Below are 14,440 nucleotides of genomic sequence, written 5' to 3' on the forward strand. Positions count from 1 at the left end.
AAAAGAAAACCACACTCCCCAGTGTCTCGTGGATGCATTTTTGCCCCCATGCGTGGCCCAAGTCTGAAAGTGTGGCACACAGCTGTGTCTCGTGATGCAGAGACGGCAGAGGGTGGGAATAAGCTTGTGTGTGAGAGCTCATCTGGAATCTGCCTTCTCTATAGCTTGAGTGTCTAATGCGCTTGCTAACATGAAGCCCTGTTGTACAGGAGAAATTACAGGAACTGTGGAGAATTAGGAGAACGTTTTGAAGAAGTGTCATGGTTAAATCTGGCTCTGTTTGGAGTGTTCTGGCCCATCCATCCCATATTGTCGCTAATGCTGCTTCATTTTGATGCCCCTTCGTGTATATTTATTTCCTTAGTTCCCCCTGACATGTTACTTTGTGCTTGAAGTTCTTTGGAGCAGTCTGCTGACGGATTCTGTTTGCCTGTTTTCATCTTTAAAGGTATGGAGACCTGACAGGCCCAAACTGTGAAGAAGATGGAAGTCAAAGTTCATCAGAGTCCAAGGCTGTGATCCGGAAGTAAGTGTCTTCTTCCTCATTAGTGGTGTCTCAAGCTCTCAGTCAGGACAGCATCTTAGCTAAGCTCAAGGTACATGAGCACAGTGGTGCATGCCTGCAATCCCGACACTTGTGAGACCAAGGCAGGAGAAGCATGGATTTGAGGCCAGCCTGAGCTGTATGACTGAGACCTTTTCTCCGATGAAAACGAAGTAGTTTAGCAGAATTATTTACTCCTTTGAAGTGGGTGCTACTATGATGTCCCCCATAATACCCATATGCCAGGGCTTGAGAGAGGGTTCGGCAGTTAAGAGCACTTGTTACTTTTGTTGAGGACTCAGGTTCAATTCCCAGCACCTACATGGTGACTCAACCATCTGTAACTCCAGTTTCAGGGGATCTGATTCCCTCATCTGACCTCTAAGGTACCAGGTAGGCACGTGATACACAGACAAGATACTCATACAAATAAAATAGAGTAAGATAAGTATATCTAAAAGTTTTTTTAAATTACCCATATGCCTACTTTTAAAGAAAATCAATACTCACTTATTTACCCAGGAATAATGCATTGTGCATCTGCCCTTATACCAGGTAGTCTTTGAAGGGATCTAAAATAAACAAGGAAATCAAACAAGTGAATAGTCTTAGCTGCTCAGAAGTTTGTATTTTAGCAGAGGGAGGAGCAGAATAACCACAAGAGTGGAGAAGAATGCAGCAAGGAAGTGTCTAAGCCCTGGTGGAGCACGGCCCCATGCAGCTGCCAGGAAGAGGGTCTTTGATCTGGTGACCCTAGAGCACAGTGGTTGAGGTGTGAGCCAAGCTTTGTGATGTCTAGGCAGAGAGGATATGGAAGAGGCTCCCAGGTGGGGATAGAGGGGTTCAGTGAAACAGTGAATGGCTGGCAGCTGCTCAGGGAGGAGATGCAGTGGATGACGGGCAGGTGCTCAGGGTGGAGATGCAGCGGATGACGGGCAGGTGCTCAGGGTGGAGATGCAGTGACTGGCTGGCAGGTGCTCAGGGTGGAGATGCAGTGACTGGCTGGCAGGTGCTCACGGTGGAGATGCAGTGACTGGCTGGCAGGTGCTCAGGGTGGAGATGCAGCAAATGGCATGGCAGCTGCTCAGGGTGGAGATGCAGAGAATGGCATGGCAGCTGCTCAGGGTGGAGATGCAGCGGATGACGGGCAGGTGTTCAGGGTGGAGATGCAGCGGATAGCATGGCAGGTGCTCAGGGTGGAGATGCAGAGAATGGCATGGCAGCTGCTCAGGGTGGAGATGCAGCACAGCGAATGGCATGGCAGGTGCTCAGGGTGGAGATGCAGCACAGCGAATGGCATGGCAGGTGCTCAGGGTGAAACTCAGAAGTGGTGGTGCACATAAAGTGAGGATGTGAGGGACCCTGGGGCAGGACATTGAATTCGATTCTGAGGAAGGTAAAAGCATGCAGAAGGCATTGAGAACAGCACTGCACACTGAGTTTTCAGGCTAGCCGTGGTTCTACGTGGCAAGTAAGTTAGCAGTGGGGATAGAGGCAAGGAGCCTGGTTATCACTTTTGTAAAGGCCCAGGCAAGGGGTGATGGGAGTCTGGACTCAAGCAAGGACTGAGGTACTCTGCTTGTGCAGATACTGAAACACATAGCTGATCTGGACGACAAAGAGGGGCTTGGACACCACCAGGGGCTATAATAGAACTTTACACACACCTGGGAGTGGGGATCAAATTTGGTGGGAGTGTGTGCCAGCAAATGAATCTTATATGTTAATTTTGAGGTAATCAGTGAGTCTGGTTTTGTTGAGCTGTCTGGATGGCGGTATTCACTTGGATGGCCTAGTGGTATTTAATGCTGGCTGGAATCTGGGAACTAAAGGGGAGAGCCAGAGGAGAGAAGGTCCAGAGGCTGGCCCTTGGTTCCCATTATTGTTTTGAGTTAGTGAAAAGAAAAGGTTTGTTGAAGGAGACTAGAGCAGCTGTGGGGGTGAGCAGAGTAGTGAGAAGATGGAAGAGGTAGTTGTGCCTCAGAAGATGTGTGAAGGGGGTTGCAGAGGGGTTTACCCCCGTTCCAGTGCTGCCACTTATAAAGGTGACTTCCTGCCCAGCGGTACTGTGGGTCACAGCGGTGAGGACACGAGGTTTTGGTGGATGGAGGTGTGGAAGTGTGGACAGGGAGGAACAGGTGTGCCATAATGGGGATTCAGACATCTCACAGCATGCGATCTGGGGATTAGAAAAGCATTTTGGTTTGTTTACCATGTGTGGTTTGCTTTAATGGACACTTGTTTACACTGGTGAGAATGATCTAGAAGATACTGGAGAAATGGCCACTGTCGGGTTGTGGTCTGGAGCAGATGGGATGGATACTCTGGGACCCAAAAGTAATCTTTGCTGCTAAATGCTCATTTGGGATCAAAAACCAGAGAGTGGGAACAGAATTGAGCTTTCCTGTGTAATTTTTAACTCTCCGCAAGATTCACTGATGGTTCCCACGCTTTAGGGACTGAGGGTGTGAAAATCAGAAAAACATTTTTTTTTTAACCCCCAAGTAGGATCTATACATCTTACGTTTCTTTTTTGTAATTTTAATTCAGAAAAGTAGACACATTAATGTACATATTTAGAAGTCCAGGGCAAGGTATGATAGGAGAAACCATTACATTACTACTACAGGTGATGGGCTAAGAGACGAGGTGACATCTGAAGACTTGGGCAGTGGCTGTCCAGGTTGAGGAACTAGCAGGGCCCAGCAGGGAAATTCAGTGTGTGTGGAGTTCTGAGAAGCAAGAGAGTTGCTGGAGTTACTTCATGACGTTGCATGTTGGTCAGGAGAGTCTGCGGGCTGACACTCATCTGTGGCTACACTGTGAAGGGCTAATCGTTCACAGAAGAATGTGAGCTGCGGACCAGCGGTCATACAGTCTTTGTGCAGGCAGGAAACATTATGACATTGGCCATCAGAATGGGTTGGGCCTGGAGTCATTTATGCCCACAGTGTACTGAGGACCAGCAGCTCAGCATCCAGGAAAATCTTTAGAAATGAAGGTGAGCAGCTTCTAGCCCAGTGGTTCTCAACCTGCCAGCTGTGACCCCTGGGGACAGAGGTTGTTGAACGACCCTTTCACAAGGGTGGCATATTAGATACCCTCCACATTAGATATTTACATTATGATTCATAACAGTAGCAAAATTACAGTTATGAAGTAGCAACTAAAATATTTTTGTGGTCGGAGATTGCCACAGCATGAGGAACTGTATTAAAGGGTCACAGTATTAGGAACTGCTGGTCTAGCCTGACCTAATGGACGAGAATCTGCAGCTTGAGATCCTGGAGTGAGTCCTAAGAACTTTCAGGTTTTGAAACCATGAGATTAGAGTATTTAAAATTGTTTTTGTTCATCCATGAAAGGACACTAAAATAATGATTCTCAAGAGGATCCTGTTGGTAATGGGTGTTTGTGAGAATATCCAGAAGAGAATCCAGAGGCTCACATGATGGGTGACCTGTGCATGGATTCAGTGAGAAGAAGCATTGTCAGCCACAAATAGTGGGAGTCCATCAAATCTGCAATTACTGTTCAGTTAGCCACAGGAATAGCCAAAAAGAGTACAGTGAAACATGCCCACGGCCTTTCTGCTTCCCAGAGGGTGGTTTAAGATTAAATAGGTTTGGGGAAAGTAGCAGTTAGGAAAATTGATTGTACCCTGGATGTGAAAAGCCGTGTTTATTACTTTAAAGTCCCACTGAACTTCATGGTACACCCGGAACTCTAATGTGGGTGAAACTCCAGGCTAAGCTGTTTTATAGGGCTTTAGAGCCGTAAGCACATGAGACCTTAACAAAGAGCTTCACACAGAACTCCCCTGAGGGGTCCGTCATCTGGGGACAATAGTCCTTTCCCAAGGCCTCACAGTGACTGGGTGGAAAGTTCTTGACCCCTTTGCTCAAACTGAGTTGCCTTTTTGAAAGAACTATGACTGATGAACGCATAGCGTTTTATTTTATAATGGGTCACTCAGTCCCCCAGACTCCGGAAGGTTAAAGCCCCTTCTCTCTGGTGATTTCTTTCTTTCTTCCATTTTTTCTCGTTTTATTAATTAGTATTCCATGTCCCCATTATCCTTTTATTCTGTCTTTTCTTGTGGCTCTCCTGGCAATGTCCACCTCCAAAGATGGACACTGCTTGTTTTCCTGAGAAGAAACCAGGGAAGCACCTCCCGCATCTGTATGTGACCCTGCAGATTCCTCCAGCACCCCACACCTCTGTCCCCTGGAGCAGCTTCCTCTTGGCCACTGGGGTGTAGAGAGCATGGTTTTGTGGCACTGGTTCTCACTGGGTGGCTTGTCCCCCAGAGGACATTAACCAGCATTTGGAGACACTTTGTTGTGCCTAAGTGGGGTAGTTGCTGCTGGCATCAGTAGGCGGAGGGCAAGGCTTAGTGCTAAACATCCTACATCCTAGAACGCAGAGGACAGGGCTTGTCCTTCACCCCAGCCCCTGGCATCCAGATATCCAGAGAGTCTGGAATGTTCGGATGGAAGCTCCATCCCAAGCCCCCTCCCCGGAGCTGCTTCAGTCCAGACTCTGCCCCTGAGAAAGCCTGCCAAAGGATGACCTCTCCCCAGAGATGCTCAAGACCACTCCCATGGGGTGTTTAAACTGTCCCGCCCCCAGAACAAACACGTGGTTTTCTGGTCTTCCTTTCTTGTCTCCTCTCTGTGGGGCTGGAAAGCCATCCGGGAGCCTTTGTAGCCATTAAACCTGGGCTTTTTCTAATTCGGTCTGATTTGGTCTGATTTGGATTATTGTGTCAGTGAGAGGCTTATTGGGGTGCAGAAACTTTTCAGTTATCACACCAGGGCAGCTCCAAGCATGCTCGTTATCCATTTGTGTTCCTTTTTTTCAGTTAGGTGAGTCAAATACTGAGGTGGTCTAGGCCCAGCCACATGGAAGGTAAAGGCCCACTTCCTGTATGTCACCCTGTCCCTCACTAGCCCGCCTCCCGTTCCGTCACCCTGTCCCTCACTAGCCACGTGGCCTCTGTGCAGTCACGTTACCTCTCCCAGTTTCAGAGTTTTCATCTGAAACTTGAGCTTCTGGAGCACACTATCCGAGTCCTCTTCAAGACAGTGAGAGCTAGCAGAAAATGTATTTAGTTTTTCAGAAACCAAAATCGGAGTTGTGGTCCAAATACTATATTAGACTTTTGAGACATTCCCCTGACTGCTTTTCCATCTGAAAAAGCAAATGTCAGAAAAGAGGAGTCCGGCCCTGACTTGCTTATCGAATCATGCCTGACAGCTGCTCACCACAGTTGTGAGGAACTGAGCTGAGACACTGTGTGTGTGTGTGTGTGTGTGTGTGTGTGTGTGTGTGTGTAGACACGACAGCACACTTCTCCTTTGCTGGCCTCCGTTCCCTTGTGACTTCAGGTGGCTTTCTGAAAACTAAACAGCCCACTGCGGGGCCATTGCCTTCAGTTTCTGTGGACCTGGGCTGAACTGGAAGTAGGAACAGGGAATCACTATTGGATTTAACTATGAACACAAACTGTTTGCTTTTTCAGTTTTCACTGTAAATTGAATGGGGACCCTTACACTTCATATAAACCTCTATGTACCAAGTTGCCATTCGATTCTGATGTTGTAACTATGGATCTATTCAAGCTAGCAGAGCAGCAACCATAAAGATGGAAAAAATGAAAATCAGATGAAGCCTTAAGATGAAAGATTGGTTTGTGGTGCCTTGAACTCACTCTGACTCGTGCTTTTTTATGGGTTTAAAAATGTTAACAGATTGCTCAGAGTGACTCCAACCTATGAAGCGCCCTGCCCAGCTCTGTGTTGTATCCAGAACTTCCAAGGCCAGCTGGCTCAACGAAAGTGTCTCGGGTTGCCAAGAATTCTGTTTCCATAGCTTCTAGTTTTTAAGACCCTTGCCACATGGGTGGCAGACTGGTGTTCAGATTAGGCCTATGTGGAGAATAAGGGGGCTGTGCTGGGTTTTTGGTTGTTGTTTTGTTTTTTTATCTTAGGACTCCTAAACATGGGCATTATTTGGGAATCAGGAAGCCTACTTCCTATTCTGGAAGAAAACAGTCCTGCTCACATTCGTTCCACCTGTGCCCTCTTCACCCTCCTGTTGACATTTTTACATGATAAAATGTTATCTTTTCGAACAGCAAAATTTGAACCAGATAGGAAGAAGGAACTTTTCATAGGACAGATTTACTGCAGCCATTGAACTCCAAGGAGAAAATACAAAGAAGGAACAGTAACGATCCAGCTTTTACATCACGAGTTCTTTGCAGTGTATGCGATTGGTGTGTGTGTGTGTGTGTGTGTGTGTGTGCATGCATGTGTGTATGTGTGTAGGGGGGAGGCAGGGGAGAAAATGTGTGTATAACTTTATTTAAAGAGATTTAAAACTCCCCAGGCCTTGATGCTTTATTGCTTCCCTTTAATCAGAACTCTTTAATGTTGAAATAGCTCCTGTTTCCTTTTCTTTAATTGAATCTCGCCCCTTCCCCCAGGAACGCCAAGTTCTGTTTTCTCAAACTCTTTACCATTGCCATCTCCAAACTGTGGAAATCATCCATCTCCCTTCCACACGTTCAGAAGATACAAATGCGATCTTTCCCAGAAGCTGGGGGTACTGACGCTGACACAGGGACTGGTGAGGAAGCTAGCAAACAGTATCAGTCCAATATGTCAGGCGCACTTTAGAGAAAAGTTGAAGGCTGGAGTTATTGGTGCCTGGGGAAATTGCAGCAGAAAGTATTTGAAAACTCTTCCTGGAATGTTTGCAATCAGTAGTCATTCCAGAAAATCCAGATGCCCTAAGAAGGCAATTGAAGTTGAGTGATTGTAAAGAAAATGGGAAAAGCGGAGATTTGAGGGGGAACCTCAAAAATGAGACATAAAACACCAGAATCAGGCATGGAGATACGCACCTGCAATAACATCAGACTTCAGTTTAAGGCCATCCTTGGACACACAGTAAGGTTCAGTCTCAATAGAAAACAGAACAAAACAAAGACACTACAACAGCAGAACATTGAGAATAGTAAAACCTCCAAATTTAGAAGAATTGAAGGTTATAATGTGAAAGGAATCTATCTATCTATTTCTTTTAAGTAAAAGAGAAGAAATGGAGCAGTATGCACATTAAAGAGAAAGTTTGTTGTCTTTAAATATCCGTAGAGAGCAAAGGAAGATAAAAACTGTCATTTAAAACATCATCCCAGTTTTTGTGGGTCATGGGTAGTGATCTCCAGAGCCAAAATTGGTGCTCTAGTAACCGGAGAACAGGAATCAGTAATTTAAACTGAATTTAAACCCGTGATTCGACGTGAAGAAAGTCAGTGAACTGGCAGTATTTTGTTTTATTTTTTAAGATTTATGTATTTTTATATGTGTATGGGTGTCTTACCTGCATGTCTGTCTGTGCACCTTGTATGTGAAATGCCCTAGGGTGCCAGAAGAGATCTCCTAAAATTGTATTTACAGGCATTTGTGAGCCTCCATGTGGGCTCTGGGAACCAAAGGTCCTCTGTAAGAGCTCCTCACCAGTGAGCCATCTCTCCAGCCCCATGCTGGGATTTTCTCCCTCTTGGAAAGAGTCTAACGGACATTACAAGCAGCCATGTCTGTGGCGGCTCAGCTCAGTGTCTAGACAGTGAAAACTGTGCTCTGACCCTTGCTACGCTAGCCACTCCCTTTGCTGCCTATCTGCAGTATTCTCAGCTATGCAAGGTGCTCTCTTAGTTCCCTGTTTTCCCTTGCCCTTCACAGATGTGCTGAGGTCTTGCTCTCTCCTCATGGGTCCATCAGTTGAAGTTTCACCAAACTTGTGTGCTTTGGCTTAGTTCGGTGCCAAGGATTTGGAGTCAGGTTCAGCTGGGCTTCCCACCTCGGTGGTTCACTCTCGGGGGGCTTCCCATTTAGGAACAGGCATGGTGTTTGCTTGTGGTTCCTCTCCTGTGAGTACTTCACAGTAAGGGGAGCACATTGGTACCTGAAAACCCAGACAATTTGGCATTAATGCCTTTAATTCCCACAGTTTTGCCCAACTGTTGGCTTTATTGTAGCACCCCTAGCGGGGTCCCCAAGCAGCTGTTTTGAAGTGTGGAAGGAGATGGTCCGGAAAGATGAAGGAAGGCCAAGCCAGCAGCCAAGGAGGGCTTGCTTCCTGTCCTTGCTACCCAGTAGCACTGGACACCACCAAGGGAATCTCCGCCCACGGGGAAACGGCAGGAACTTCAGCAGGTTTTAAACAGAAGCCCCTGTTTATAAAGCATAAATTCCCTTCACAGACTGTGGGGAGCTGGGGAGGGAGCTGTCGAGATCTGAAGGGATAATTTTGGTGAGTGGCCGATGCTCCTTTCTAATAATAGCTAGAAGTTATTGATTGCGTAGTAAGGGTGCACTGTGTGCGCTCTGAAAATTCTCCTGATGACCTGTTATATCGTTCTTCCAGCTACCAAAGAGTAGCCTGGGCGTCTGAGGAGCACGTCCAGGGTCGCACAGTACGTGAGAGTGCTTGGGTTTAGCCAAGGCCAGGCTCTCTGCGTCATGGATCCTTTAATTCTTCCCCTGTGGTAAAAATGAAAATATTTCTCTTAAGTGTGGGAATGAAAGACAGATGCGTGAGTAACCTTGACTTTGGGTAATCCGTTTCAGGCACCTCATCCTGCCCCTACCTCACACAGCTCAGTTGTCCCTGTGTGCCTTCCTGCTTCTTGTTCTTGCCTTGAGGCTTTTTGTCTTTTTAACTGACCCTGCCCTGTCCACCCGCTCTGTGCTTAGATCTTGCTGCTGCCTTTGTTCACACCCCCCAGCGCTCGTCACAGCCTCTCCTTCCAATCCCACCACAGTGTTTTAATCCTTGTTTACCACAAACACCACAGTGTGACAATGGAAAGTGCAGGAAGCTGAGGCAAGATGACCCTGACAAGTCCAGATAGTAATGTTTCCATTCCTTGGGGAAGGAGAGGGGGAGAAACTTTGTCCCTCCCTTCCTTTGTTCTCTGTCAGCAGGGAAACCATCTTGCTGGCAGCCTCTGTCTGGCAATTTTCCCTGAGGTAGAGGAAAACCATTTTGAGACTTGGAGAACAAGGTGGGAGGGTCCAGCCCAATCAGGTTCAAGGTTAACAAAGTACTTCACACCCACCAGCAAGGCTTGGCAAAGGCACAGCCATGTTCTCTAAGAGGTGCATGGTGCTCTCAGATCGGATCGCTCTTTCTCTGTTTGCTCAAGGCGGTGATCAGGTCTGTAGAGAGTACCCTAGAGTAAGGAAACATTCTGCTGTTTTTCCAAAAGTTTCTGTGTCTTATCTTCTGGCAATGCTTAAGTATAATATATCATCATCTCAAATAGATTCTAGGGCAGGAAAAAAATACCTCCTAAAAGATAGTGTTATTCTTTTTTTGTAGCGGTGATCTTAGTTTTGGCAATTACACATCATGGAAAAGATGATGTATCCCAAAAACTTTGTATTAGACTTATTGATTCTAGAGTGTTTAGTTGCCATTGGAATTTTAGGATAATTTTCTATATTTACTCACATTCCATGGGTTTGTCAGTCTGTGCTTGGAGCACAGCTGCTGCTTTGGTACCTTGTGAGTCTTCCCTGTGAGTCCTCCACACAGCTGCTGCTTTGGTGCCCTGTGGGTCCTCTCTGTGAGTCCTCCACACAGATGCTGCTTTGGTGCCCTGTGGGTCCTCCACACAGCTGCTGCTTTGGTGCCCTTTGGGTCCTCCCTGTGAGTCCTCCACACAGCTGCTGCTTTGGTGCCCTGTGAGTCCTCCACACAGCTGCTGCTTTGGTGCCCTGTGAGTCCTCCCTGTGACTCCTTTTGCAATAGACAGGGAAGGTGATTCTTGCCAAGAATGCCTGAGGTAGAAAATGGCTGTTGTCGCTGGTCACCTGTCTGGCGTGTCTACTTAGATTCACACCTCCTTTTAGACAAAGGATTGCTACTCTATAACCCACAGAAGAGTTGCCCTGGAAAAGAGGAAGGCCTCAGTGGTCCTCCTTAAAGTAGACTGTGGCAGCATCCTAATCTTTCCGCCTGGTTTCAGTCCCTCCTCTAGTCTCCACCCAGTTTTAGAGACCATGTCTTCCGGTGAAGACTCTAGTTTGGATGTCTTCGTGTGTCCTTTGTGGTGTGTGTGCATGTGTGGGTATTTGTATGTGCATGTGGTCCTGCCCACAAGTGCACGTGTAGTGTTTGTCCAAAGCTGTGGCCTTCTTCCAGCAGGTGTGGGGTCGCAGATGTTGAGGCACAGTTTGTCTCTGTGATTGGTGGAAAATTATTTGAGTTGACTTCCATGAGCTGATCTCATCAAGCCAATTATCCTTTTTAGTCCCATCCTTCTGTGACCTTTGGTAGGTCATTGTAATCATATTATCAGTTATGTCTCTCTTAATGTGTATCAGAAGGGTCCTATTGCTATGTCATTTGAAATCACCACTGGTCAGTGGCAGATAGATGCAGGTGTTTTCTATCTCTTCTCCAGTTAGGGGTTAGTGGGACTAAAAGAACAAACTCCAAGTTGACAGGCAGTCCTGCTGATGAGGAATTGTGTTTCCCTTCTCCCAGACCCTTCTCATTCTGTGCACAGGAGCAAGTGACTTCTCCAGTCAAACAGACACACTTTGCCTGTGCAGTTTGACTGCAGCCAGGATCTCCCTTCCTCTTCTCTAATCCTCCCATTCAGTCCTGGTGAGAAGTGGAGCCAGGCCGGGAAGATGGAAAAGCTGCTGTCCCCTTTCCTCTGTCATATTTGCGAAGTCCCTTTCCTTCTTGGAATCTTAACAGCCCCACATTTGTATCTGCTGCTTGTTCTATCGAGAATGGAAAGTTTCTTCCCAGGCCTGGCAAACATAAGGCTACTGTGAGCCTCGGGCAAGCATCCAGGCATTTCCAGAAACCTCCTTCCCTGGCACACCGAGGAGCACTGCTGATCAGCGGGCAAGGGTCTGCTTGTGTTCAGTTACGCTGTCTCTGTTCTTCTCTTCTCTGATTTCTTCTTTCTCCCCTTTATTCCTCTTTTGCATGAAAATGCTTTTCCTGTCTAAGATTGCACTGAATTCTGAAAACCTTCTTAGGCTAAGCTGCAGCAAGGTTACTGTTAGAGCAGATGGGTCAGGAGTTAAAACTCTTAGACTAAGGACAGAAGGGACCTGAGTCTCATAGGGACCAAGGTCACTCCAAGGTTACTCTTCTGGTGCCTCTTCTGAATCTGTGACTTTTCTTGGACGCTGGCTGCATGACTTGCTTTGGGGAACCACTCACAAATGTACACAGACATAAACAAGACAAACATTTTACAATTGTTTACACTCACAAGAACCTGAAAATTATTTAAATTATCTGCCTGCCAGTAGAAGAATCCTTAGATTCTTAGATGTGAGCCCCCACAGTAGAATACAGTGTTCATGGGAAACCATAACTGTAGGGGCAGTGACTGCAGAGGTAGCTGTAACATACTGACAAATGAAAAACAATGTTGATTTATATTTGCATGTAAATATATTTATATTTATATACATCATGTATACTAAATGTGTGTGTACAGCCACAGAAATGCCTAGAAGTATATACTATGAACTGGTAACAAATCATTGGGTTGGAATGGTTTGCAAGGTGGAGTAGATACATTGCTTTTTAGTTTATGTAGATTTGTGAAAATTACTGTTTTGCAATTTTATAATTTTAAAATGAGCAATTGCTATCAGTTAAGCAGTAATTGATACAGCAATATCACTGACTTACCTGTAAGTTTTTTTCTATTCTTTATTTCTGTTTTCCTTTCTTTCTCCAGTCCCCTCTGCTTTGTATTGTTGAGACAAGATTTCCCTCTGTAACCCAGGCTGACTTGAAACTCACCTTGTAATCCAGTCTGTCCTGGAACCCAGGTGGTCCTCCTGCCTCAACCACCATAGTAGTGCAGTTACAGGGAGGGCGGCTTTTACCTCACCTCTGCTCCTTTTGACTTCTGTCCTGTGCTGTGAAATTTCCACCTCTCTCTCCGTCTCTGTCTCTCTGTCTCTGTCTCTCTCTGTCTTCTTCCCTCCCTCCCTCTCTTTCTGTGTGTGTCTCTCTCTGTCTCTCTCTGTGTGTCTGTCTGTCTCTATCTCCCCTTCCCTCCCTTCCCCCCCTCTGTAGTTTGTATGCCTTTATCAGTATCATTGAAAGTCTGTATTCTCACTGAAGTGGTCAGGGAGCAGTGATGAATTCTCCTTTATTTTAAGAATCACAAAAATGTTTTTCTAAAACTCTAGCTATGTATGCAATGTCAGGTTTTCTGTGTTCTGGTATGTCACCCCAACTATGTGCCCCTCGTGATTCTGGGCTTTCTGCTTATCCAAAGGAAGGGAAACTGCTCACAAGTTTTTTTTTCCCATAAAAAATAAGTGTTAGATGATAGCTTGACTTTTCTTTGATTTATTCTCTGACAGTTTCATACATGTGTATAATGTCTCTCTATCACACCAGCCCTTACGCCGCCCTCCACGCTTACCAAACACCTCCCAGCCTGCGCTCTTCTGGCCTTCGCATACCCTCCTAATATTAACTGCTGCTAAATGTTTAAAATTTTGATATTTAAGTTTGATAGCAAAAAAGGAGCAATAATTAATATAGTATGAGGGTCCTCAAAATATGAAGCCACTGAGTTCAGTTCACACAGCCAGCTCCAGCTCTGCACGGTGGATAGTAATGTCTACTCTAGTTTTAAATTATATAAGCAATTTGTGTGACGTACGGTAGATAATTATAATTGTCCTTCTTGTGATTCCGTGGATCAAACCCAAACATGCCTTGTACATGCCAGACAATCGCTGAGCTCCACTCCAAACCAGCTCCAGAACCTTCTGCGCTTCTGGAGAGCTAGCTCAGGCTACAGCTAGCTCAGGACGCTTGCTGCACAAGCATTGGGACCCGATTGGGTCCCCAGCACCCATGCTTTTAAACAAGTTGGGTGTGGTAAAATGTGTCTATCATCCCAGTGCTGGAGAAGCAGAGACCAGAGGATTCCGTGAGCCTGCTGGCCAGCCAGGCTAGCCTAACGGTGACACCCCCCATCTCAACAAACAAGGCTCCCGAGGGGTGACACTGGAGGTTAGTTTCTGACCTACACACATGCAGGCACACTCACACACACACTTAGAGTGGTGCCTCTGCCTTGGGATGCCCTGCATGCATTGGCTCCCCTGTTGTCTTCTCCAGCCAGCATCAGCGAACGTCTTTGCTGTGAGGTTGTGTTATCAGGGAGGTGAGTATCTGTTTTTGGAGAAGGGAGCCAGCCTGGCATGGATCTGACTCCGGAGTGCTTTGAAGTCTTCTTTGAATATGAAACGTGGAATAATGGGACTCCAAACAGTTGACCCCTTTTGTGGTTGCTCTGACTCTGCTCTCGAGGGAGAAGCTGTCCCCAGCTTAAAGCAACACCCTGGATTACTGAGGATGTGTGTGTAGCATGCCAAGCACCCAAAAGGACCCTGGCTGTCTCTGAGCAATGGCACCTGGTGTACCTTTATGAATCTGTCAGAGGAAACCATGTTGCAGGACTCTTGCTTACCAAGGTTTTGTTTTTTTCTTTTCTTTGTTTTGTTTTTGTTTTTTGGTCCATTTAACCCGTCAGACCTAACTTCTCCATTCCATAGTTCCTGAGGTGTGTTCTCATTGTAACTTGAGTAACAAGGATATAGCTTCATGAGAAAATTTTTGTGCTTGTGCTGAGCCCCCCCCCATGACGTTTATAAGATTAAACGTACTCATTTCTCCCCCTCCACCCCCAAACATAGACACCTCTCTTCACCAGATGAATTTCTGGCCTGATGGTGACCAGGTATCTCCGAAAATACCTGTTTTGTTACATTTATCCATTGACATGTGTGAATCTGAAGGGGTGACCTGGTCATACTACCG

General features: G+C 46.3%; 1 protein-coding gene across 3 annotated transcripts in view; it reads left to right on the plus strand.

The window, feature by feature from the left end:
- Rgl1 (ral guanine nucleotide dissociation stimulator like 1) overlaps positions 1 to 14,440 on the plus strand; it is a 268,005-nt gene that overhangs the window by 210,229 nt on the left and 43,336 nt on the right. For all 3 annotated transcript variants that reach the window (XM_057769585.1, XM_057769583.1, XM_057769584.1), the window contains one exon: positions 449 to 526. In XM_057769585.1, the coding sequence (XP_057625568.1) occupies positions 449 to 526 (78 nt within the window). The remainder of the gene's footprint in view (positions 1 to 448; positions 527 to 14,440) is intronic.

The sequence above is a fragment of the Chionomys nivalis genome, chromosome 5 (assembly GCF_950005125.1).
Source record: "Chionomys nivalis chromosome 5, mChiNiv1.1, whole genome shotgun sequence".
NCBI lineage: Eukaryota > Metazoa > Chordata > Mammalia > Rodentia > Cricetidae > Chionomys > Chionomys nivalis.